The sequence below is a fragment of the Sphaeramia orbicularis genome, chromosome 16 (genome assembly GCF_902148855.1).
Source record: "Sphaeramia orbicularis chromosome 16, fSphaOr1.1, whole genome shotgun sequence".
NCBI lineage: Eukaryota > Metazoa > Chordata > Actinopteri > Kurtiformes > Apogonidae > Sphaeramia > Sphaeramia orbicularis.
This window is the reverse complement of record NC_043972.1, coordinates 10,214,120-10,238,655: the sequence shown is the minus strand read 5'-3', so window position 1 is coordinate 10,238,655 and position 24,536 is coordinate 10,214,120. Positions and strand designations below refer to the sequence as shown.

The following is a 24,536-nucleotide window of genomic DNA, read 5'->3' as shown; positions in this document are numbered from 1 at the left end:
AAATTTGTCCATTTTTCCCTTATTTTGTTAACTTTTTTAATCAATCTGACCTTTTTTCCACCGTCTATTTTACTCAAACACTTCTATTTTCAGTTTTCTCTGTGTTGACCTAATAACCTTTGAATTAACTCTGAGTTTTCATGAGCATCTAAATTAAACACAGGAAATTAAATGTAGGAGAATACATTATTTACAGTGAAAAATACAAAATACAGAGGATAATATTATAATAAATGATGATAAATAACTTAAATAAAGGTCAAATAAAGAGAAAAAGTCAAAAGTAGCGCCGGGTTTTAAAGGTTTACCAGTGCGACTGTGTTTGATGCTACACCTTAACTTTAATTTAGGCTCTTTGCTGCAATTGTTTTACCAATTTGACTTCATTTTAGCGAACCACAAGAAGAATAAGGGTTGTAAAAAAGGATTACGATAAGACGAGTTGAAATTAAAGGCAGTTTCAGCCGCAGCAGGAGACGTCAACAAAGGACAGATGTAGTGATGCGTACTTAAGGGTAATTGAGCTGTTTTTAAGGCTGCGTATCTATAATAAATAATAAACACAACATTAGAGCCACATCACAGCAGCGGAGTGAAAGCAGAACTAATGAGGAGTAGAATCGAGTGCAGCACATGACGTCCATGATGCGAGTCGCACTTTGTGTTTTAGTCGTGACTGGAATTCGCACCAGTAACAATGCATGAGATATTATAATCGCTGCAAGAGACAGCTGATGACACTATTGTATAAAAGGAAAAGAGGCCGTTTTCCTCAAACGACTGCAGCTTCAGGCCCCGTTTCAGCCTCGAGGACGCATCAGTTCAACATTAACCCATAAAAACCCAAATATCCACAGCCAAACAAAATCATCCACTGATGTAAAATGTTTAATAACTTCTGAAGCACTAAACCTATAAGGATGAATTCATCATTTCATCATATCCAGAACCCTGTATTTAGTCTGAAAACCCTCCAAAACCAAAACCATCTGCTGATCTAAACTGTTTAATACCTGCTGATCCATTAATCCTTTCAATACATGGAAATAATCAGTGTAAAATACAGTTTTACCTCTATTACTCATAGAATAAAATGTACAAAAACTTGCCAAATGAGAGTAAAATGAGCAAAATACTTGAAAAATAAGGAAAAAATGAACCAAAAACACTTGAAATATGGCATAAAAGTGAACAAATCCTTCTAAAGTGAAGAGAAAATGAGCAAAATACTTGAAAAATGAGGATGAGTTCAACATTTCAGAACATCCACATCACCCCCCCATCAACATTTCCTGAAAATTTTATCAAAATCCACTCATAACTTTTTGAGTTATCTTGCTAACAGACAAACAAACAAACAAACAAACAAACAGGCAGACAAACAAACAAACAGACAAACAAATAGACAGACAGACAAATAAACAGACAAACAAACAGACAGACAGACAAACAAATAAACAGACAAACAAACAAACAAACAAACAAACAGACAGACAAACCTCAATGAAAACATAACCTCCTTGATGGATGTAACAAACAAACCAACAAAAAAATCAAACAAAAACAAACCAACAAAGATAATATTACAACAAATGGTGATAAATCACTTCAGAAATGCTAAATATAATACAATACAATCCCATACAAATATGGGAAGTAGCACAACAGTATAGTTTTGGGTCTTTATGGGTTCAAACTGGAAAGAACAGGTTTTATCAGGATAAACAAATAGACTATAAACGGTTGGATGAGTGTGTTGTTCACCGTCGGCTTGCGTTTGTGTGTTGGTCATCCTGGGCCTGTCAATCATTCCTTTAATTGCCCAGATTATCGTCTGTAAATGAGCTTAGTGATAATATTCTGTTGCACAGTCATACAACAAAGCTCTTACTCATTGTGTGTTTTCTTGTGCACATCGGTCTGTATCTAGGACAGTTGGTCATGTGACCTGCCTCTTTTACACCGCCATGACATGATAATTGACACAGTGTTTGTCTGGATTTATTTCTCTATTTATTCTGTTTCATTATAATGTACTTTTCAGTAGTTAACCATCCCAGGTTCAATATTTAAGTGATTAAACCAGTGTTAAACTCATTTTAGTTCAGGTTCCACATTATGATCTGAAGTGGGTCAGAACCAGTAAAATAATAACACAATAACCTGTAAATAATGACAACTACTAACTTCTTTCCCTATATTTTAAAGTGGAAAAAGTAAAAATTACATGATAAAAATGTTTACATCTAAAAACTATTCTTCAAAAAATGTGAATAATATGAACAACCTGCAGTTTTTTAGTGCCATTTTAACTGGACTATGTCACTTAAACATTATTTATGATTTAAACATGTGCATTACAGAGAGAAATGGATCTAAAAACACACAAAACATTTATTAACAGGCAGAATATTGGTCAGTTTTGACTTAAAATTGAAAGTAGTCAAAGCATGACGATTAAAGTATATGATCAATAAATTAAATCTAGGAAAATACCTGATTTTCACTAAAAAACTTAAAATATAGAGGATAATATTATGATAAATGGTGATAAATCACTTAAAAATGGTTGAATAGACAGAAAATATCCATTTTTGTTAAAGGATAGTTTGTAAATGTAAACATTTTCATATCATTTTCTTTCTTTCTTTTTTTTTTTTTTACACTAAAACAAAGAGAAACATTTGGATTTGTCATTATTTACAGGTTATTCTGATAGTCTGATCCACTTGTTAACATCATCAGTGTAATTTTTACTTTTCACACATTCATCCCTCGGGCCGTACTGGACCCTTAGGCGGTCCAGTTTTGGCCCGTGGGCCGTATGTTTGTCATAGTGGGTCTGTGCAGGCCTCAGTGTGAGGCTGCAAACAGGGAGAATCTGATGAGCAAGCAAAGATATTCATGATACAAAAGCGTTAAAGTCTGTTTTTTGGGTGGTTGTAAATCCCTCGTATTCAGCTGCGGCTCGTTCTGGCAGCGGCCGGACAGTTCTGGACGGGGTTCTGGCCGGGCCTATTGGGCCCTACAGGCCACGACAGGGATTTGTTTCTGTGAACGGGGAACCGGAGTGAAAGCCTACGTCTGAATGGAACACATGAGTGAAAGAGACGCTCTCTTCCCTTTGAAATGTTCCGTTCATGGACTCCACAGGCAGATCAGCCGTGGACAAATGAGCGTTTGTCATGTTTGGCAGAAAACACTCAGACTCACTTTGACTGTCATTCGATCACTGGTACATGACGGAACCGAATGGAGTTACCCAGGTCTGAGTTTGTGGCAGAAGAACAGAAGAATTAAGTCTAAAATAGAATACTAGAAAAGCACACGGAGAGCGCAGACCTCCACCAAAGCAGATCAGCAACCCCACCCCCATTTGTTCCTTGTGCCAGTATCAACATTTCCTGAAAATTTCATCAAAATCCATCCTTAACTTTTTCCGTTATGCTGCTAACTAACCAACCAACAAACAAACAAACCCTGGCAGAGGTAATAAACATAGATAGATAGATAGATAGATAGATAGATAGATAGATAGATAGATAGATAGATAGATAGATAGATAGATAGATAGATAGATAGATAGATAGATAGATAGATAGATAGATAGATAGATAGATAGATAGATAGATAGATAGATAGATAGATAGATAGATAGATAGATAGATAGATATAAATGAGCAAAACACTTGAAAAAAAAGGAAAAAATGAACTGAAAAACCTTGAAATATGGCATAAAAGTGAACAGATCCTTCTAAAATGAGGAGAAAATGAGCAAAATACTTGAAAAATGAGGTTGAATTCATCATTTCATCACATCCAGAACCCTGTATTTAGTCTGAAAACCCTCCAAAACCAAAACCATCACTGATCTAAACTGTTTAAACCCTGTTGATCCACTAATCCTATTAATACATGGAAATAATTGGTGTGAAACACTTAGACTCACTTTTATTGTCATTCAATCACTGGTACATGACGGAACCAAATGGAGTTACCCAGGTCTGAGTTAGTAGCAGAAGAACAGAAGAATCAAAGTAGGCTAGAATAAGTACCTAATAAGACCTCAAGGTTGAAAAACACCACGTTCAGTGCATACAGTCGTGTAAAAAATTCTTATCCCACCCCTTGTTTTCTTCAGTTTCTTGTTCATTTTAATGCCTGGTCCAACTAAAGGTCCATTTTTTCAGACAAATATAATGATAACAACAAAAATAGCTCATAGTAGTTGAATTTCAGAGCTGATATCTATCCATTTAACATGTTTTTCTTGATAAAAACCAAAATCACTTCAGTTCTTACATCAGTATCTATGTCATTGTACTGACAAAAACAGTGCTTTTATTCAGTCCATGTTTTCTTTTCTTTTCTGTCTGTTTTAGTCACATGACACACACATGAGTTAGGACTGGATTGAATAACCATTGTTTTTGAGGACTTTTGATGGTCTAATAATTATTTCTGTGACTGTATATATATATATTCCTTTCTTTTTTTTACTATTATTATTTCAGATTATACATTTACATAAACATGTACTTATACATAACGAACCACACAGACACTAGATAGATAGATAGATAGATAGATAGATAGATAGATAGATAGATAGATAGATAGATAGATAGATAGATAGATAGATAGATAGATAGATAGATAGATAGATAGATAGATAGATAGATAGATAGATAGATAGATAGATAGATAGATAGATAGATAGATAAAATAATAATAATAACAAACAAATTATACAACAAACCCACAAACCTATTAAACCCCAAAAAAGAAGAAAAAACAAAAACAAACAACAAAACACAACAACAAAAAACACAAGATAAATAATATCATCTCCTCTTCACTCCTCTTTATTCCTTTCTTTCTCGAGTCTGTTTGTTGATGCAAAATGAAACACGATTAATATAGATTAAATATGAATGATTTTTAATCGTGATTAATCAAAATTAATCCTCAGCAACCCTGTGATTAATCTGATTAAAAATTGTAATCGTTTGACATCAGTAATTTATAATGAAGATTTATTTATGAATGGGGGATAAATAACATCCCTGAACTCTGTGGAAATAAACTGGACCTACTGTTGCAGTTGTTCTTATACGAGTCATCATTTGACAGCACAAAAAAATAATATAAATTCTTAATATGCACAAAATTTCACAGTATGCAGTAATAATAATAATAATAATAATAATAATATAAATTCTTAATATGTACAAAATTTCACAGTATGCAGCGACAGTAACAATAATAATAATAATAATTATTGTTATTATTATTATTATTATTATTATACATGTTACGACTCAGACATAGCTGCTATGAAAGATGCTGCCAAACAAAATGTCATTGTTCTCTGTGTGTAGCGACAATAAAGCTTCTTAATTTTCTGCTCAAAACAATGAAATGACTGAATTCATCTTAATCCGAACAGTAACAGTTAAAGTTAAACTACATTTACTCACTGGGATGAAGTACAGGACACATTACACTGGTTTTCAGATATTTTATTGATGAAAACATCTTTAACATTTTGACCCATTGGACACATACCATAACATAACATAGCAAAAAAAAAAAAAAAAAACCTATTGAGAACATCTCCTCTGAAGCCAGATCACAGATTCAGATCACCGCAGCGTCTGCAGCGTCTGATACATTTATAAAAATAACAATCATAAAAAATATACAAACAAGACAAAGATCTTTTTCTTTCTTTTTCAGAGTGTGATTGGAACAGACTGCATTAACAGAAGCTGATACTGGAGACCACGCAGACCAGACCACAGAGGAACCAACCATGGAACAGAGGAACCAGCACCAAACGACAGGCACAGCGGAGCTGGGGGGTCAGCTGAGGAACCAGGACCAGACCAGGACCAGACCAGGACCAGACCAAGACCAGACCAGGACCAGACCAGGATCAGGACCAGGACCAGGACCGAACCAAGACTGAACCAGGACCGGACCAGGACCAGACCAGGACCAGACCAGGACTGAACCAGGACCAGGACCAGACCAGGACTGAACCAGGACCCAACCAGGACCCAACCAATACCGAACCATGACCAGACCAGGACTGAACCAGGGCTCAACCAAGATCTAACTAAGACCCAACCAGGACCAGACCAGAGACCAAACCAGGACCAAACCAGGACTGAACCAGGACCCAACCCCGCCTGCACCGTCAGAACCACATCAAGAACACACATCAGAACCCGACAGATTCATGAGATGGAGGACGAGAAATAAAGAAAAACAGCAAAATCTAAATCTGACCAGGTGGATTTGTCTCATTTCTAGTCCAAATATGTCATCACACTTAAAATCAGACAGAATCACCTACAGAGGAACTTTCCAGTGAGATGTAAGAACTGATTTATAGACAATAGATCTGGAAAATCTGATTTCAACTAATCTTACCAAGATAATTTGCACTTTGGCAGATTTTTTTTTTTTTTTAATTTGAGATTTTTTAAACTTAATTCAAGATTTTTTAAAAAAAATTTCTGCTTAAATCAAGATTTTTTTTTTTTTTTTTGCTAAATTCCAGAATTCAAAATATTTTTTCCTATTTTAAGAATTTTTTTTTTTTTTGCTCACTTCACTTGAAGATTTGTTTTGATTAATTCAAGCAAAAAAAAAATCTGCCAATGGAACAAGTGAAAATGATCTTGAAAACAAATTTTCCAGATCTATTGTCTAAAAATCAGTTCTTACACCTCACTGAAACGTTCCTCTTTAGGTGATTCTGTCTTATTTTAATGTGTGTGATGAGATATTTTTAACTAGAAATGAGAAAAAAAAAACAAAATACTAGGTCAGTTTTCAATTTTTTGCAGTGTGCTCTTCAAACTGCCTCTCCATCTCCATTTGCTTCTTCCTATCTACCATCAGGACAGACTGCAGGACCGTTTGTTTATGGATTAAGTGAGTTGGCGAAGCTGAAGCACGTAATGAAATATATACAGATCTTTAAAACGGAGTGGATGAAGGATAAAAACTAAAGGAATAAAGCAACCTCACAAAAAAAAAAAAAAAAAAAAAAAAGTTCAAATGTAATGAAAGTGTCCTGCAGTATCTGTAAACGCATGCAATGTTCTACTCAGAATCCTGGTTAACCTCCTGAGACCCAGGAAACATCAGCAAAGTACTAGCATTTTTTGTTGTTTTTTTATTAAATAAGTGCCTCTATCGGAAACATCATGATGCGACAGTTTTTTCAGATGCAGTTTTTCAAATTTTTATGGAATGTCCTTTGTGGTGGACAGTTTCCTTTTCTTGTTTTTTTTATAAAGTTGTGAAAATTTGTACAGAAATGTGGACAGAAAACCCACAGCTGGGTCTGAGGAGGTTAAAACAGAGCGACTGCAGATAACAGAGGATCCGCTGGTGTCCCTAAACGCCTCTCAGCTGTAACCTGACCTTAGCACAGACAGTGCGTACAGTAAAGCGTGGTAGCCCTGCAGATAAACCCCATCACCAGCTGCACCCATCTCTCCAGACTCACTCCTCACTCTCCCTTTTTTTTTTTTTTTTACTTTCTCTGCGTCTCTTCCCGCGTCTCATTAAACGCAGCGCTAACAACAGTCACCATCGTTTTTCGACGCTGCGCTTTCCGGCTGACCCTGAACGCATCGCCTGCAGAACCAACCCCCAGTTAAGTTCAAGCTCTTCTGCACCAGCTGAGGAATTCCCTGCTAGGGTGCTACAGCAAATAGAGTCTGATCATCTGAGGTGTCTCTACAAATATGTGTCCAGGAGGAAGCGGCGGAGCACATACCAGCCCCTCCACCACTTCACTGCTGCACTCTTTCCTCTGTCCATCTCATATCTACTCTGTGTCAACTTAAAGTCTTTTTTTTTTTTTTTTTTCCTCAGATGAGAAAAAAAAGAGAAGCACCTCTGTACAAAATATACAGGAAATGTGTGTGAGTGGATATTTTCTTTCTTGCTGATGATCTGAATACATGTGTAAACGTCTGTTCAGCTCTACAGGTCATTAAAGGGGACACGGTTTAACCCATAAAGACCCAGAGTTAGTTTGGTGGTAATCCCAAGTGATTGTTCCTCTCTATTTAACTGATTTATCACCATTTATCATAATATTACACACTGTAGTTTGCTTTTTTTTTTCAGTGAAAATCATGTATTTTCCTGTATTTAATTCACTGATCATGTACTTTCATGGTCATGCTGAGATTACATTCAATTTTAAGTGCAATTTGACCAATATTCTGCCTGTTTTGTGCATTTGTAGATCCATTTCTCTCTGTAATGTGCATGTTTAAATGATAAATACTGTTAAAATGGCACTTATTTTTCTTCAAGTTCATGTTATTCACATTTGTTGAAGAATAGACTGTAGACGTCAACATTTTTATAATATAATTCTGATTTTTTTCTCTGTATTTTGCTTTTTTTTTTTTAGTCAAAATCATGTATTTTTCTGTATTTAACTGACTGATTGTGTACTTTAATCATCATGCTGATGTTACATTTGAGGGTTATTATATGAAAACCAGAGAAAACTGAAGAAAAAGTGACTTTTTTTTTTTAGTAAAATCTCTCATTAACTGAACATAAACCCAGTGTGTCCATCCACTGTCATTGATCCAACTCCATGGGTTTTACTGGTGAATCAATGTTGTAGAAGATGACAGTGTTTCCATGGTAACTACAGAGCCTCTGAACGTCCAAATGGGTCATATCTGACGAACACGAAAAGAAGAATTACACCAATTATTGACATGGATTGACAGGATTAGTGGATCAACAGGTATTAAACAGTTTAGATCAGTGGATGGTTTTGGTTTTGGAGGGTTTTCAGGCTAAATACAGGGTTCTGGATGTGATGAAATGATAAATTCATTGTCATTTTTCAAGTATTTTGCTCATTTTCTCCCCACTTTAGAAGGATTTGTTCCATGAAAAGATGAATAACTGTATTTTATACCAAATATTTTGATGTATCGATAGGATTAATGGATCAGAAGTTACTAAACAGTAACTATCAGGTGCTGCTGTTGTTTTGCTGGTGGCTGTTTGGGTCTTTATGGGTTAAATATTATCACTCAGAGAAAATAATGAACTGAAATCAAACAGGTGAGTTTCCTCGTATCCACGTGGAAAGTGAGAATCTCGCACGATTTACTGCAAAAAAAACCCCCAGAGCTTCCACTTGAATCAACACACTGACAAATGGAGCTTTCTGAATGCACATGTACAGAACACTGAGTGTGAGTCATGCTTTCACATATCGGCTACATTCACAACCCGCCGGGCTGTTATTGTCTCGTGTGCCCAACTACAAACAAAGTGGAGCTAATTCACATGAAAAATCATAGGCCTGCTCACTGTTTTCTCTGCCTGTTCAGAGGCAATAGGCACTTAAACACACGTTCACATATACAAATAGACATAGCTTCATATTTTGTTTATTCTGCCCATCAAAATTGGGTTTCAACATAAGAAACAATCAAAAATCTTTGGTCTGTAAACAACCAGGCAGAGATGTGCCTGTTTGGTTTCCAAACTAGTGAGCAGCATCCCGCCTCAGTTCATCTGACAGAGGAGTCTAATTAATGTACTCGTTTCAGGACTCTGCACGGCTCCGGTTCCCCCCAGAGTGTCAGAGCAGACGCTGAACCCAACGCCCCCCCCCCCCCGAACGCTGAGGCCTTCAGGGCGCCGGTGCAGGAACAGGACTGTCATCAGTTCTTGACAGATTTTGGGTCTGGTCTCGTACGGTTTGTGTGACAGTTTTGGTGCTTGCATTCGCACGTTTGCATTCCACTTTTAGAAAAATGAGTCTTTTCCAAACCTGGAAGGCTTGGCAGGAGTGTGTGAAGGTCAGCTGTTTGAGACTTCAGCTCAGGCTCGAACCAAAAGCCGACCGCATTTTACCATTTGGACAAAAACACAAGCTTTGATGCAAAACATTATAAAGACTCCTTCTGCTCTCGGCTGTCCGACACAGGTTTGAGGCGGTGCCGAAGCCCCTCGCTCCTGTTTCTATAAATCAGACTCTCATCGTGTGTCCCTCGGGGGGGGGGGGGGGGGGGGGGGGGGTCATGGACTCAGTTACACGGCAGCCAGGTGGAGTACGCCGGCTGCTGGCAGGCGAACACCGGCTGCACCTGCGCGATGTAGTAGTTACTGAAGTTTCCGTCGGCCACGTAAGGAGCAGGCTGGTAGTAACAGGTGACGTTGGCCACGTTGGGGATGACGTTCTGCTCGGCAAGAACCCGCACCGCCAGCATGGCAATGAGCCCCAACGTCTGCCGCCGCTCGTGTCCCATCAGGCACACCGTACTCTCGTTGACCACCCCGTGCAGTGTCATCAGGTAGTCGTACTTGCGGTCCTCCAGGCCCACGAAGTGGTTCTGAAGGTACGACTCCAGTTTGCGCTGCTGCTCGCCGATGTCGGGGAAGTCGATGAAGAACCGCGAGCACATGTAGCGCTGCAGGGACTTCATCTCTGACTCCGAAGCCGCCCGGAAGCCCCTCACCAACAAGTGGCAGTACTTGAGCAGACCCCCGCCCCTGATCTCCTCCGGGTTCCGGGTGCAGATGATCTTGTGGTGCAGGTGGTTCAGGGCCTCGCCGAAGTCCCCATACACGCTCTCGCCCACGATGGTGGGGTGGAAGGTCTCGGCCATGGGGTTCTCCGAGCACTCGTAGAACAGCAGCAGGGAGTCCAGTTTGATCTGGAACGAGTCCACGCTGAACTCAAACTGCCGCCGGAGAGAGTCCACGAACTTCAGCTCCACGTTCTTCCCTCGGTTGTTGGACAGTGAAATGAGGCTCCAGCGGTCCGAGTCGTTGCACACCTTCACCATCTTCTGCACGTACGCCTCCTGCATGTGTGCGAGGGGGAAACACACGTTATTAACAACACACACAGGTTCAGTATTCACATGCACGTCCTCTAATTCTGCAGAATGACTTTATTTCAGGGGTGTCAAACTCCTTTTAGTTCAGGGGCCACATTCAGCCTAATATGATCTAAAGTGGACCAGACCAGTCAAATAATATAAATAATAGGATAAGAACTGATAAACTGAATTTCCCTTGGGATTAATAAAGTATCTATCTATCTATCTATCTATCTATCTATCTATCTATCTATCTATCTATCTATCTATCTATCTATCTATCTATCTATCTAAATAATGTCAGCTCCAAAGTTTTTTTCTGTTTTTGAGTGAAAAAAATCAAATTCTGTGATGAAAATGTTTACATCTACGAACCGTACTTGAACATAACATGAACAAATACCAACCTGAAAATTCTTAAGAAAAATAAGTGCCATTTTAACAATATTAAGCCATAGTTTATCATGTATACATGTGAATCATAACTTACAGATCACAGTGGATCTACAAACACACACAACATTTAGTAAGAGGGAGAATATTGGCACAATTCCACATACTTCTCATCAGAAATTTCAGGTTATTTACATTTTTTGTAAAAGGCTAGTCTGTAAACGTAAACATTTTTGTGTAATTTTACTTTATTTTACACTAAAACAAAGAAAAAAGTGTGTAGTTTTCATTATTTATAGGTTATTATGATAGCATTTTACTGGTTCTGACCCACTTGAGACTGAACTGACCTAAAATGATTCTAACATCCTTAATTGTTAATATCATCAGTGTAATTTCTTCATCCCAGGGGCCAGTTTGGATCTTTTGCTGGGCCGGTTTTGGCCCCCGGGCCACATGTTTGACACCTGTTGCTTTATTTTCATCTACTTTTTGCTCATGTGTTGGTTGGAGCTTCCTGTCTGGGCTGCTTTAAGCCTGGTCCTATTATTACTATTGACCCCAATATTAAAGACTCTAGAATGTACTTGGATGTGGGACGGGGCTGGCTGAGCTCAGGATCCCTTCTAAATTGGTTTAACTTAATCCTCTTAACCACGGAAAAGCAACATTTTACTATCACTGCTCTAATCTAATTGCACGTTAAGCGAATTTGACACTGGATGCGATTAAATGTTCACACAGAGAAAAGTGGAAGAAAAAAAAAAAAAAGGATGGATGTACCTTTAATGTTAACGGCGTTATTTTCTCTTTATTCACACAGTCGGGTAAAAAATCCAGGAGACAGTCCAAAACTATGTCCTTGACAGTCTGGAAATCACTTTCACCTTTCATATCTGCGCAAAATATGAGGTCCAGGTCCTTAAAGCCCAGTCCGCTGTCCTCATGCAGGATGTGACTGGCCGCAGAGCCGTTTAACCGAACGTCCCGAACGTGGATCTGTTTCTCCTCCATCCGACTCCGCACCACCTTGACGATCTGCCGGGGCTGCATCTCCAGAGTGGGGAAGTTCCCGCGGCCGTGGATCGGGATGGTCTCCGTCAGGATGGAGTCCAGACGCTGCACTTGTTCCCAGTTGAGGACGCTGACGTTGGTGCCTTCGGTGTCGGACATGACGCTGGTGGTGGTGGTGGTGGTGGAGCTGCTGTCGTCCTCTGACATGGTTGGAGCAGGAGCAGGAGGACAAATTAAAAAAAAAAAAAAAAAAAAAGACGGGGGGAATAGTTTCGCCAAAAAGTGGAATGCGTCTTTTACGCACAAAAAACTGGCTGCGAGTTCATCCGCATCAGGGTTTGTCAGTACGTGGATGGGTCCGGACTGGAGCAGGAGCAGAAGCAGGAGGAGAGGTTAAAAAAAAAAAAACAAAAACAAAAAAAAAACAAAAAAACGACTGGGGAATAGTTTCGCCAACAAGTGGAACGAAATCAACGGTCGCGCCTTTTACGCACAAAAAACTGGCTGCGACTTCATCCACATCAGGGTTTGTCAGTACGTGGATGGGTCCGGACTGGATATGAGCATGTAAAAAATAAATAAAATAGAATAATAATAATAATAACAATAAAATACAAATTAAATAAGGGTGATATAAATGGTGGCTCGCGGCTGAGCTGTCGCTTCTCGCTTCTCGGTCCGTCGTGCGTCAGTTATCCAGATCCGAAGCCGCTTGCAGGAGGCGCAGAGCCGTCACACCATCAGACGCGTTTCCAAACCGAACCTTAACTTTGTCCCGTGTGTTCCTCTTGAGCTTTTAAAACATTTGCCTCTGCTGTCAGTGCGTCCGAACGCTGCGCATCACGGTCTTTGAAGGTCGCTGATGATCCAGGAGGGGGTTTGCTTTTCCGCCTGTGACTCCATCGCCCAAAGGCACGCCTATGATTTGATGAATTTGCATGAATAAACTTCTCCTCAACTCGAGTCGCACTTTGACACAATCCTCCCACGGATACGACGGTCAAACCAAACCCCTGTGAGGACTCCGAGGTGTTTTTACGCACAGCTCCTACATACTTTTCCAATGTCTTCTTCCTTCTTTCCGACAAATAATAATCCTCTTAATGCATCTGTGTGCGCAGGAAACCCAACCTGCTTCTGCTCAGTTCGACATATTTTCTTCCACTTGTGGAGAAGTGTGTCCCTGAGGCAGAGCGAGGGCTGCAGGCACAGAGGATGCGCGCCGTGCGTCACCCCGCCCCCTCGGATCTGACAGCCCCGCTGCTTGTGTGCGGACCCCGGCTCTGCGTGGAGCCCCCCACGAAAAAAACACAGAAGAGCACACACACACAACACTGCAACTAATGCGCATGTTTAACAAGAATTTACCCCAAAATATAAGAGTCATTCAGCTCAAATATGGACTCTAAGAAAGTATTTCACAAACTTACAAAACATAATCAGTAAAGAAAAATCTTCCATTTATCACAAAAAAGCTACAAATTAAAAATCTAATATTAAAAACATATAGTGTTTCCCAGAAATTATACACCTTGTATTGTGTGCAGATGGTTTGGCGTTGCCATGGCGCCCTCTGTAGGCCGCACCAGAAACAAAATACGGAGCATTTCATTACTTCTAGTGCAGGGGTGTCAAACTTTTTACAGTGGAGTACCCCCTGAAATATACTTTTTTTAATCCAAGTACCCCCAACTCTACCTTCAGCATTTTTGACTGAAAAAAAAGAGGTGAAAGGTGTTTTAAAACTTTGTAAACAAACTTTCTATTAACTGTGATAGATAGATAGATAGATAGATAGATAGATAGATAGATAGATAGATAGATAGATAGATAGATAGATAGATAGATAGATAGATAGATAGATAGATAGATAGATAGATAGATAGATAGATAGATAGATAGATAGATAGATAGATAGATAGATAGATAGATAGATAGATAATTATTATTATTATTATTATTACTACTACTACTATTTATTATTACTATTTAAGAGTCTGCATCCTGATAGTGCACCTAAATTTCATTGTACGTTTTGTATAATGACAATAAAGTATCTTATGTTATCTTATATAAAAAAAAAATAAAAATAGTTTTTAAAGTAAATGTTGTGCAAAATATGAACTGAAAAGTGCCCTCTTTCATTGATAAGAAAAATAAATAAATTGGTCATTAATTAATAAATTAACCTTTCATCATCAAAAAATAATTACTTATCTACTCAAATAAACTCATTTTGAATAATATAAAATAAAAAAATATTCTTCAAATGTTACCAAAGTTTACACAAGATGATTGACAATAAAACTATTGTATGAATGTCTTCATTGTGTTTTATTTTTCAGCATTAATTCTCATTATTTATTTTGCATTCAGTACATGATGACTTATTTAATGTATTTAAAAAAAAAAAAAAAAAAGTCAAATAGCCCTGGGTTTCTTCCAAGTACCCCTGGTGCAGGGGTTTCAAACTGATTTTAGTTCATGTTCCACATTCAGACCACATATGATCTCAAGCGGACCAGACCAGTGAAATAATAACCTGTAATTAATGTCAACTTCGTATTTTCCCCTTATTTTTTATAGTCAAAAAAAGTAAAATTACATAATAAAAATGTCTACATTTACAAACTACTCTTTAAATAATGTGAATAACATGAACAAACGGCAATTTCTAAACAAAAATAAGTACAATTTTAACAGTATTATGTCATTTAAAGATCATTTATCATTTAATCTATGTTTGTATTTACTCTTTTATTTTGGATTTTATTTATTCTTCTGTACCACACTTTGGTTCACTGTGGTTGTTTTAACCCATAAAGACCCAAACACCGACCGGTGACACCTACAGATTTAAACTATTTAATACCTGTTGATCCAATAATCCTATCAATACATGAAAATAATTGGTGTAAAATACAGTTTTTCATCTTTTCATGGTCATCACACATGACCTATTTGGACGTTCAGAGGCTCTGCAGTTACCATGGAAATACCGGTTTATCTTCAGTTAATGATATATTTTACTGAAAAATTCAAGTTTTCTTCAGTTTTCTCTGTTTCTGATATAAAACTGACAACTTTAATCTGAGTTTTTATGAACATCTACATGATCAGTGAATTGAATATAGAAAATTACCTGATTTACACTGAAAAAAATGCTAAATACAGAGGATAATATTATAATAAATAGTGATAAATCACTTAAGACAAGTTAAATATACAGAAAAACAATATTTTGGAAGTGCTACAGAAGTATCACTGGGTCTTTATGGGTTAAAGTGCTTTAACAAATAAAGTTGGATTGGATAAACCTGTGCATTAGAAAGAGAAATGGATGTAAAAATGCACAAAACATTTACTAACAGGCAGAATATTGTTAAAATTGGACTTAAAATTGAATGTAGTCACAGCATGAGGATTAAAATACAATTAAATATAAGGAAATACCTGATTTTCAGTGGAAAAAAGGTAAAATAGAGAGGATAATAAATGGTGATAAATCATATAAGAAAGGTTGAATAGAGAGAAAAAATTCATTTGGTAACTGTCATAAAAGCAGAACTGGGTCTTTAAGACATTTCAGATTATTCATATTTTTTGTTAAAGGATATTTCATGAATGTAAATATTTTCATATGATTTCCCTTTTTGGATCTAAAAATAGACAAAACCTTTATCAACAGGCAGAATATTGGTCAAATTGGACTTAAAGATGAATGTAGTCACAGCAAGACGATGAATGTACATAATCAGTAAATTAAATCTAGGAAAATACCTGATTTTCACCAAAAAAATGTGAAGTAGAGAGGATAATATTATGATAAATGGTGATTAATCACTTTAAAAAGGTTGAATAAAAAGAAAAAAAAAACATTTTTGTTAAAGGACAGTTTGTAGATGTAAACATTTTCATATGATTTTCATTTTTTTACCCTAAAACAAAGAAAAAAATGTGGTGTTTTCATTATTTATTGGTTATTATGACTGTGTTTTACTGCTCTGGTCCATTTGAGATCGAATTGGACTGAATGTGGAATCGGAACTAAAATGATTGTTAATATTTTAAGTGTCATTTCTGCATCAATCAATCAAATTTTATTCACATAGCGTCACATCATAACAAAAGTTATCTCATGACACTTTATATTTAGAGCTGGTCTAATTTATAACTAGGAAAATATCTGATTTTCATTGAAAAAATGTAAAGTAGAGAGGATAATATTATGATAAATGGTGATAAATCACTTATAAAAGGTTGAATAAAGAGAAAAAAAAATTTGTTAAAGGACAGTTTGTAGATGTAAACATTTTCATGTCATTTTCATTTTTTTACTCTAAAACAAAGAAAAAAAATTTGGTGTTTTCATTATTTATCGGTTATTATGACTGTGTTTTACTGCTCTGGTCCATTTGAGATTGAATTGGACTGAATGTGGAGCCTGAACTAAAATTATTGACGAACCAGTAAAATAATAACATAATAACTTCAGAAAACATTTAATAACAGGCAGAATATTGTTAAAATCAAACTTATTTCTCTTAAAACATTTCAGGTTAACCATATTTGTGAAAGGATGGTTTATAAATGTGAACATTTTCGTAAAATTTTCCCTTTTTTTTTTACACTAAAACAAAGACAAACATTTATTTACAGGTAATTCTGATAGTATTACTGTCAATATTTTAAGTGTAATTTCTGCATCAATCAATCAAATTTTATTCATATAGCGTCACATCATAACAAAAGTTATCTCATGACACTTTACATTTAGAACTCGTCTATTTTTTAATTTTTGCATTTCACAAATTCATCCCGTGGCTCATATGTTGGACACTTCTGTTTTAGAGCAACAACTGCCTTTATCCCCTTTAGCCCTATCAGCCCACCCGCGGGCCGAAAAAATTATATTAATATTCATCTAATATAAAAATATAATAAATCAGGACAACCGATGTTTTTTTCAACTTTTGCTCAAAGTTTAGACCCTAATGTTAATAAAAGTACATCAAAAGTGTATTTTAGTGCAAACTTTAATGTTCAAACATGATTTTTAATCTTTGTGGGGTGAAATATACGCTATTAAAAATCTCCGACACGAACAATTAATTTATGCATATCATCGTCAATCCAGCCGAAAAACAACAGGCGAGGATAAAAAATTCCAATTTCTCTTTTAGTTTGTTCCAGTTTACTCAGGCATAGTAATAGATACAATGTTTTAGACAATGGGAATAGATTCTGTGAGGTCTCTAAATGTCCATAGACACCAAGAACATCCATATGAACCTTATTATTGTGAAGTAATTCTTCATTTACTTTGGGTATGTCTTTTTAGGCGTTTTTCCCCTGAAAATATGGTCAGGGTTTAACAGGTTAAGGAATCTGCTTTCACCACTATGACAGACGATACAACATGTGATTATGAAAACAGCACATTTGCCATTGAAAATACACAGTGAATAATGTTCCTACTAAAGTCAAAGACTCCAGAGTCGTCGAACACAGAAGACACGATGAAGACGAAAACTACGACTCATTCAAGATTTGACAGAATAGTAGAAAACAGACAGGAATAAATGACTTCTAGGTCTGTTTATCCCAGGATGAGATCAGTACGTATTTGCAAACACAAATAATCATCACCTCAGGCTGAAGGACGAGGGGTCAGAGGTCAGAGGTCAGAGGGAAGCGGTGGCGAGGGTCAGATCCATAAAGTGGGAGTGGCATCTGTCAGGGCCGCTCTGTTAGGTAATGTCACGTCTGCGTCACTCCAGATCTGTAAACCCAGATTATCCCACTTACTCTACGATAGCGTCTTAACTCCAGGGCCACACCGGAGCCATGGCCCCTCTGGACAGGATGGGACGGTCCCAGCTGTATTTATAGACCGAACCCAGCTGATCTCACAGATTAAAAAGGAATAAAATAGAAAAACTGAAACTCCTCCATATTCAGCCCAAAGTGGGTCTGACCAGTAAAATAATAACAGAGAAAAAGTCCAATTACATAACAAAACTGTTTACGTCGACAGAGTATCCTTTAAAAAATGCAAACAACCCAAAACTTCTTGAGAAAAAGTGTAATTTTACCAAAATTCTGCTTCATTTTATCATTTACTCATGTGCAATCCTACTTACAGATCACAGTGGATCTAAAATACATAAAATATTTAATAACAGGCTGAATATTGGTACAATTACACTTATATTTAACCCATAAAGACCCAAATATACACCACTAACCAGAACCATCTACTGATCCAAACTGTTTAACACCTGTTGATCCACTAATCCTATCAATACATGAAAATAATTGGTGTAAAATACAGTTTTACCTCAATTATTCACAGACTAAAATGTGCAAAAACTTGAAAAATGAGGAAAAAATGGACCAAAAAAACCTTGAAATATGGCTTAAAAGTGAACAAATCCTTCTAAAGTGAGGAGAAAATGAGCAAAATATTTGAAAAATGACGATGAATTCATTATTTTATAACATCCAGAACCCAGTATTTACTCTGAAAATCCCCAAAACCAAAACCATCTACTGATCTAAACTGTTTAACACCTGTTGATCCACTAATCCTATCAATATATGGAAATAATTGGTGTAAAATACAGTTTTACCTCAATTATTCATAGAATAAAATGTGCAAAAACTTGCAAAATAAGAATAAAATGAGCACATCTGAGCTGTGGCCCCTCTGGACAGGATGGTCCGAGCTGTATTTATAGACAGAACCGAACCGCTCTCAGATTAAAAAGGAATAAAATAGAAAAAACTGAAAGATTTGGCGTCAAAGTCCTCCATATTCAGCCCAAAGTGGGTCCAGAAAAAGTCCAATTACATAATGAAACTGTTTACGTCTACAGAGTATCCTTTAAAAATGCAAACAACCCAAAACTTCTTGAGAAAAAGCGTAATTTTACCAAAATTAGGCCTTATTTTATCATTTACACATATGCAATCCTACTTAAAGATCACAGTGGATCTACAAAAACATGCAGAATATTGGTACAATTACACTTATATTTAACCCATAAAGACCCAAATATACACCGTTAACCAGAACCATCTACTGATCTAAACTGTTTAACACCTGTTGATCCACTAATCCTATCAATACATGGAAATAATTGGTGTAAAATACAGTTTTACCTCAATTATTCATAGAATAAAATGTGCAAAAACTTGCAAAGTAAGAATAAAATGAGCAAAATGCTTGAAAAATGAGGGAAAAATGAATCAAGAAACCTTGAAATATGGCATAAAAGTGAACAAATCCTTCTACAGTGAGGAGGAAATGAGCAAATTACTTGAAAAATGAGGCTGAATTCATCATTTCATCACATCCAGAACCCTGTATTTAGTCTGAAAACCCTCCAAAACCAAAACCATCTACTGATCTAAACTGTTTAAACCCTGTTGATCCACTAATCCTATTAATACATGGAAATAATTGGTGTAAAATACAGTTCTTCATCTTTTCATGCTCATCAGATATGACCCATTTGGACGTTCAAAGGCTCTGTAGTTACCGTGGAAACACAGTCATCTTCTACAACATTGATTCACCAGTAAAATCCATGGAGTTGGATCAATGACAGTGGATGGAGACACTGGGTTTATGTTCAGGTAATGTGAGATTTTACTGAAAAAGTCACTTTTTCTTCACTTTTCTCTGCTCTGATATAATAACATTTGAATTTGAAGGCTCTGGGGTGCCTCAGGGTTCTATTCTGGATGCTGTTTTCTTGGTATGTGCTGCCCCTGGGTTCCATTTTTAGGAATCACAACATCCAATTTCATTGTTTTGTGGATGATGTACTAATCTCTTGAAGTCAATAATAAAGCCTGTGCAGGTCCTATTGGTCATCTGTCATCTGGATGGACACACTGGGTTTATGTTCAGTTATTGATATACTGTATTTTACTGATAGAGTCATTTTTTCTTCAGTTTTCTCTTTTTTTGATATAATAACCATCAAACTTAATCTCAGCATGATGATTAAACTACATGACCAGCTGGATCGATGCCAAAATAAGCCCCAACATGTGCAAGGGGCGGGGCTTGTTGTGTCTGGAACCACTTGTTGTTCATATCTTCTGTGTATTTTTTGCTCTTCACACATTCATCCCTGGGCCACATTGGACCCTCTGGTGGCCGGTTTTGGTCCGTGGGCCATATGTTTAACCTCCTGTGGTTTTTTATCTTTTTTATTATTATTATTATTATTATTATTATTATTATTATTATTATTATCAGTTTTTATTATTATTATCAGTTTTCATTATTATTATTATTATTATTATTATGACATCAGCTGGATCGATGCCAAAATAAGCTCCAACACGTGCGAGGGGCGGGGCTTGTTGTGTCTGGAACCACTTGTTCATATCTTCTGTGTATTTTTTGCTCCTCACACATTCATCCCTGGGCTGGATAGGGCCACATTGGATCCTCTGGTGGCCGGTTTTGGTCCGTAGGCCGTATGTTTAACCTCCTCTGGTTTTGATGCATGAGCCTTGAGCTGATTTCTTCAAAAATAATAATCCTGTTTTGTTTTCGTCCTTTGCTTTGGCACGTGTCGGACAGGTCGATCACAAGCCTCTGAAATCTAACTCCTGGAAACATCTGGAAATGTAGGTGGAACTATTAGAGAGCGGCGGCGGGCCTGGCCGATGCGTTTCCCAGGCGCAGACGGATGGGATGGTCGCTCTGGATTGGATGGAGTGGGTCAGAAATGTAGAGTTTAATCAGACCAGAGCACAGTAGGTTTACCTCCTGTACATCCACAACAACGGCCTGGTTCATGTCCGTACTGTTCAACACCTCATTATTCACAGCAAAAGGCATGATTCATCTGGTGTTTATCCACAGACATCATCACCAGAAAGAAAACGAAACCAAGGATTCCACAGCAGCACCTTCTCCACCTGTTTCTGACTTTGATTCACTCACGTCGAAACCTCCAGCGATGGAAAATATGGGATTTCTTTGGCCCCAGAGGTATTTTAGTTCAGGTTTCAGATCTCCAGTGGGCCGGACCAGTACAATAACAACAAACGAACTGAGAAATATGGTCCGATCCAAAGTACTGGGAGGGTTCAGACGTCCAACTGGGTAAAAGTTTCAGACGTCCAACGAGTAAAATGTGTTTGAATGGCCGTCGAAGCTGGAGGTCCGAGATATAAAGTGGTTCCATTTCAAACTAGAGCGCAAGTTCACGATGAAAAACAAACTTCAGAATATGTATAATGACCTCATCTGTGGTTTGGCCTCTTCCATCGAATTTGTTCAGTTCAGGGTGTCGAACACATTTTAGTTCAGGTTCCACAAGTTATTACAGGGAATTTTCTGGATTTAAGATAAGATAAGATAATTTAAGATAATCTAAGATAAGGCAATTTAAGATGAGATAATTTAAGATAATTTAAGCAAAGACAATTTAAGATAAGATAATTTAAGAAAATTTAAGATAAGACCATTTAAAATAAAATAATTTAAGATACAAGGTTCTACAAGTTATTACAGGTGGTTCTCTTGATTTAAGATAAGATAAGAAAAGATAAGAAAAGATAATTTAAGATGAGAGATTTTAAGATAAGATAATTTAAGACAAGATAATTAAAGATACGACAATTTATGATAAGACAGATAATAAAAGATAATTTAAGCTAAGACAATTTAAGATAAGAAAATTTAAGATAAGATAATTCAAGCTAAGACAATTTAAGATAAGATAATTTAAGATAAAACAATTTAAAATAAAATAATTTAAGATATGAGGTTCTACAAGTTATTACAGGTGATTCTCTTGATTTAAGATAAGAACAGATGAGAAAAGATAATTTAAGATAAGACATTTTAAGATAAGATAATTTAAGATAGTTTAAGCTAAGACAATTTAAGATATTTTAAGATAATTTAAGATAAGACAATTTAAGATAAGATAAATTAAGACAATTTAAAATAAAAGAATTTAAGATACAAGGTTCTACAAGTTATTACAGGTGGTTCTCTTGATTTACGATAAGAAAAGATAATTTAAGATAGGACAATTTAAGATAAGATCATTTAAGATAAGGCAATTTAAGATAAAATAATTTAAGATGTGACAATTTATGATATGATAGATGAGAAAAAAATAATTTAAGATAAGATACTTTAAGATAAGACAATTTAAGATAAGATATAAGATAAGAAAAGGTCATTTAAGATAAGATGTTTGACACCTCTGCCCCAGACTCTAACTCTAACATATGTTTTTTGGTTCCACATAAAACGAGATCATCCCTCGAGTCTATGAAACATTTTCCTGGACAGAGCAAAAAAAAAAAAAAAAAAAAAAAAAAAAAAAGACAGGAAAACAGTGAAACCCGTTTGGTTTCAGGTGCCGTCGTGTTGGAGTTTTTCTTCAGGGTGGGACCATCACAAGTATTTTTTTAAAAAAAAGGCTGAGGTTGGATTTCTGTTCCTGCTTTTCATTAGCAGCTCCACCGCTCTAATGATGATTTAAGTGTTGGCTTTTAATTCCAGGTTTTACACTGATTAGACCTGAAGTATTCCTGGACCAGTCCAATGGAGACCAGACCTAAACCAGGACTGTCAAACTCAGTTTAGTCCAGGTTCCACATTCAGACCCATAGGATCTAAAGTGGATCAGAACCAGCCAAATAATAACAGAAAAACCGAGAAATGAAAACTCCCATTTTTTTCCTTTGATTTAGCGCAAAGAAAGTTAAAGTGACAACTCCAAAATTAATACAGATCTGTTAAATAATAGAAAAAAAAAAAGTATAAATCCTATAAACTCTGACTTTGACATTTCTCATTAACCCATAAAGATGCAAACAGCTGCTGGCGACAAAAACCATCTACTGATCTAAACTGTTTAATACCTGTTGATCCACTAATCTTATCAATACATGGAAATAATTGGTGTAAAATACAGTTATTCATCTTTTCATGGTCATCAGATATGATGCATTTGGACATTCAGAGGCTCTGTAGTTACCATGGAAACACAGTCATCTTCTACAGCATTGATTCACCAGTAAAACCCATGGTGTTGGGTCAATGACAGTGGATGGACACACTGGGTTTATACTTATATTTAAAAAAAAAAAAAAAAAAAAAAAAAATGAACAAAAAGAAATAAAGATTGCAGAAATGAATAAATACCATGGAAAAATAAGCAAAAAAAAATTACTAAAACGAAGTAAAAAAAATAAATAAATCTATATGTAAAATATGCAAGAAAATTAACAAAAATGGCCAAAATAATAAATAAAATGGTCAAAATGAACAAATAAAAGTAACAAAAATAATAAACAACAAGAACAAAATAAGCCAGTGACAGTGGTTTTACATGCGGTTATTGATATATTTTGCTGAAAAAGTCACTTTTTCTTCAGTTTTCTCTGTTCTGATATAATAACAGTTGAATTTGAAGGCTTTGGGGTGCCTCAGGGTTCTATTCTGGATCCTGTTTTCTTTGTATATGCTGCCCCTGGGTTCCATTTTTAGAAAGAGCATCATCCAATTTCATTGCTTTACTGATGATGAAATTAAAGTAAACAATAAATAATAAAGCCTCTGTGCAGGTCCTATTGGACTATCTGCAGGATGCCATCTTCTACAACATGGATTCACCAGTAAAACCCATGGAGTTGGATCAATGACAGTGGATGGACACACTGGGTTTATGTTCAGTTATTGATATATTTTACTGTTAAAGTCATTTTTTTCTTCAGTTTTCTCTGTTTTTGATATAATAACCTTCAAACGTAATCTCAGCATGACGATTAACGGACATGACCGGTCAATTAAATATAGAAAAATACTTGATTTTCACTGAAAAAATGCAGAATACAGAGGATAATATTAGAATAACAGTTGAATTTGAAGGCTTTGGGGTGCCCCAGGGTTCTATTCTGGATCCTTTTTTCTTTGTATATGCTGCCCCTGGGTTCCATTTTTGAAATCACAACATCCAATTTCATTGTTTGCAGATGATGTGTGAATCTACAGTTTGTCATCTATCATCTTCTACAACACTGATTCACCAGTAAAACCCATGGAGTTGGATCAATGACAGTGGATGGACACACTGGGTTTATACGTCGATTTTTTTTTTTTTTTTTTAAACAAATAAAGAATGCACAAATTAATAAATAACATGGAAAAAATAAGCAAAAAAAATTGACTAAAATGAAGTTTAAAAAAAT

General features: G+C 36.3%; 1 protein-coding gene and 2 long non-coding RNA genes across 5 annotated transcripts; 1 reads left to right on the top strand and 2 right to left on the bottom strand.

The window, feature by feature from the left end:
• Positions 1-6,820: 6,820 nt before the first annotated feature.
• On the top strand, positions 6,821-7,937 carry LOC115434968 (uncharacterized). Its single transcript, XR_003937616.1, has 2 exons — positions 6,821-7,131; positions 7,369-7,937. It is a non-coding gene; the product is annotated as an uncharacterized LOC115434968 (long non-coding RNA).
• LOC115434967 (uncharacterized) lies at positions 7,539-13,623 on the bottom strand. Its single transcript, XR_003937615.1, has 3 exons — positions 13,612-13,623; positions 13,343-13,347; positions 7,539-7,834 (listed from the first exon to the last, which is right to left on the bottom strand). It is a non-coding gene; the product is annotated as an uncharacterized LOC115434967 (long non-coding RNA).
• tent5aa (terminal nucleotidyltransferase 5Aa) lies at positions 9,437-13,517 on the bottom strand. Of its 3 annotated transcripts, none has more exons than XM_030157115.1 (3): positions 12,727-13,517; positions 12,069-12,525; positions 9,437-10,874 (listed from the first exon to the last, which is right to left on the bottom strand). In XM_030157115.1, exons 2-3 carry the CDS (start codon positions 12,504-12,506, stop codon positions 10,095-10,097), a joined length of 1,218 nt encoding a protein of 405 aa, XP_030012975.1. In that variant the 5' UTR covers positions 12,507-12,525; positions 12,727-13,517; the 3' UTR covers positions 9,437-10,094. The 3 variants fall into 3 exon arrangements, with proteins under 3 accessions (XP_030012975.1, XP_030012974.1, XP_030012973.1); XM_030157114.1 differs by having other exon boundaries at positions 12,069-12,532; positions 12,728-13,517; XM_030157113.1 differs by having other exon boundaries at positions 12,069-12,555; positions 12,732-13,517.
• Positions 13,624-24,536: the final 10,913 nt, after the last annotated feature.

What these genes read in the sequence shown, in the direction of transcription:
- tent5aa (XM_030157115.1), bottom strand. Translation starts at nt 12,506, where the DNA reads ATGTCAGAGGACGACAGCAGCTCCACCACCACCACCACCACCAGCGTC. An exon ending in TAACGCCGTTAACATTAAAG is followed by an intron (nt 10,875 to 12,068) that starts GTACATCCATCC and finishes GCACACATGCAG; the next exon opens with GAGGCGTACGTGCAGAAGAT.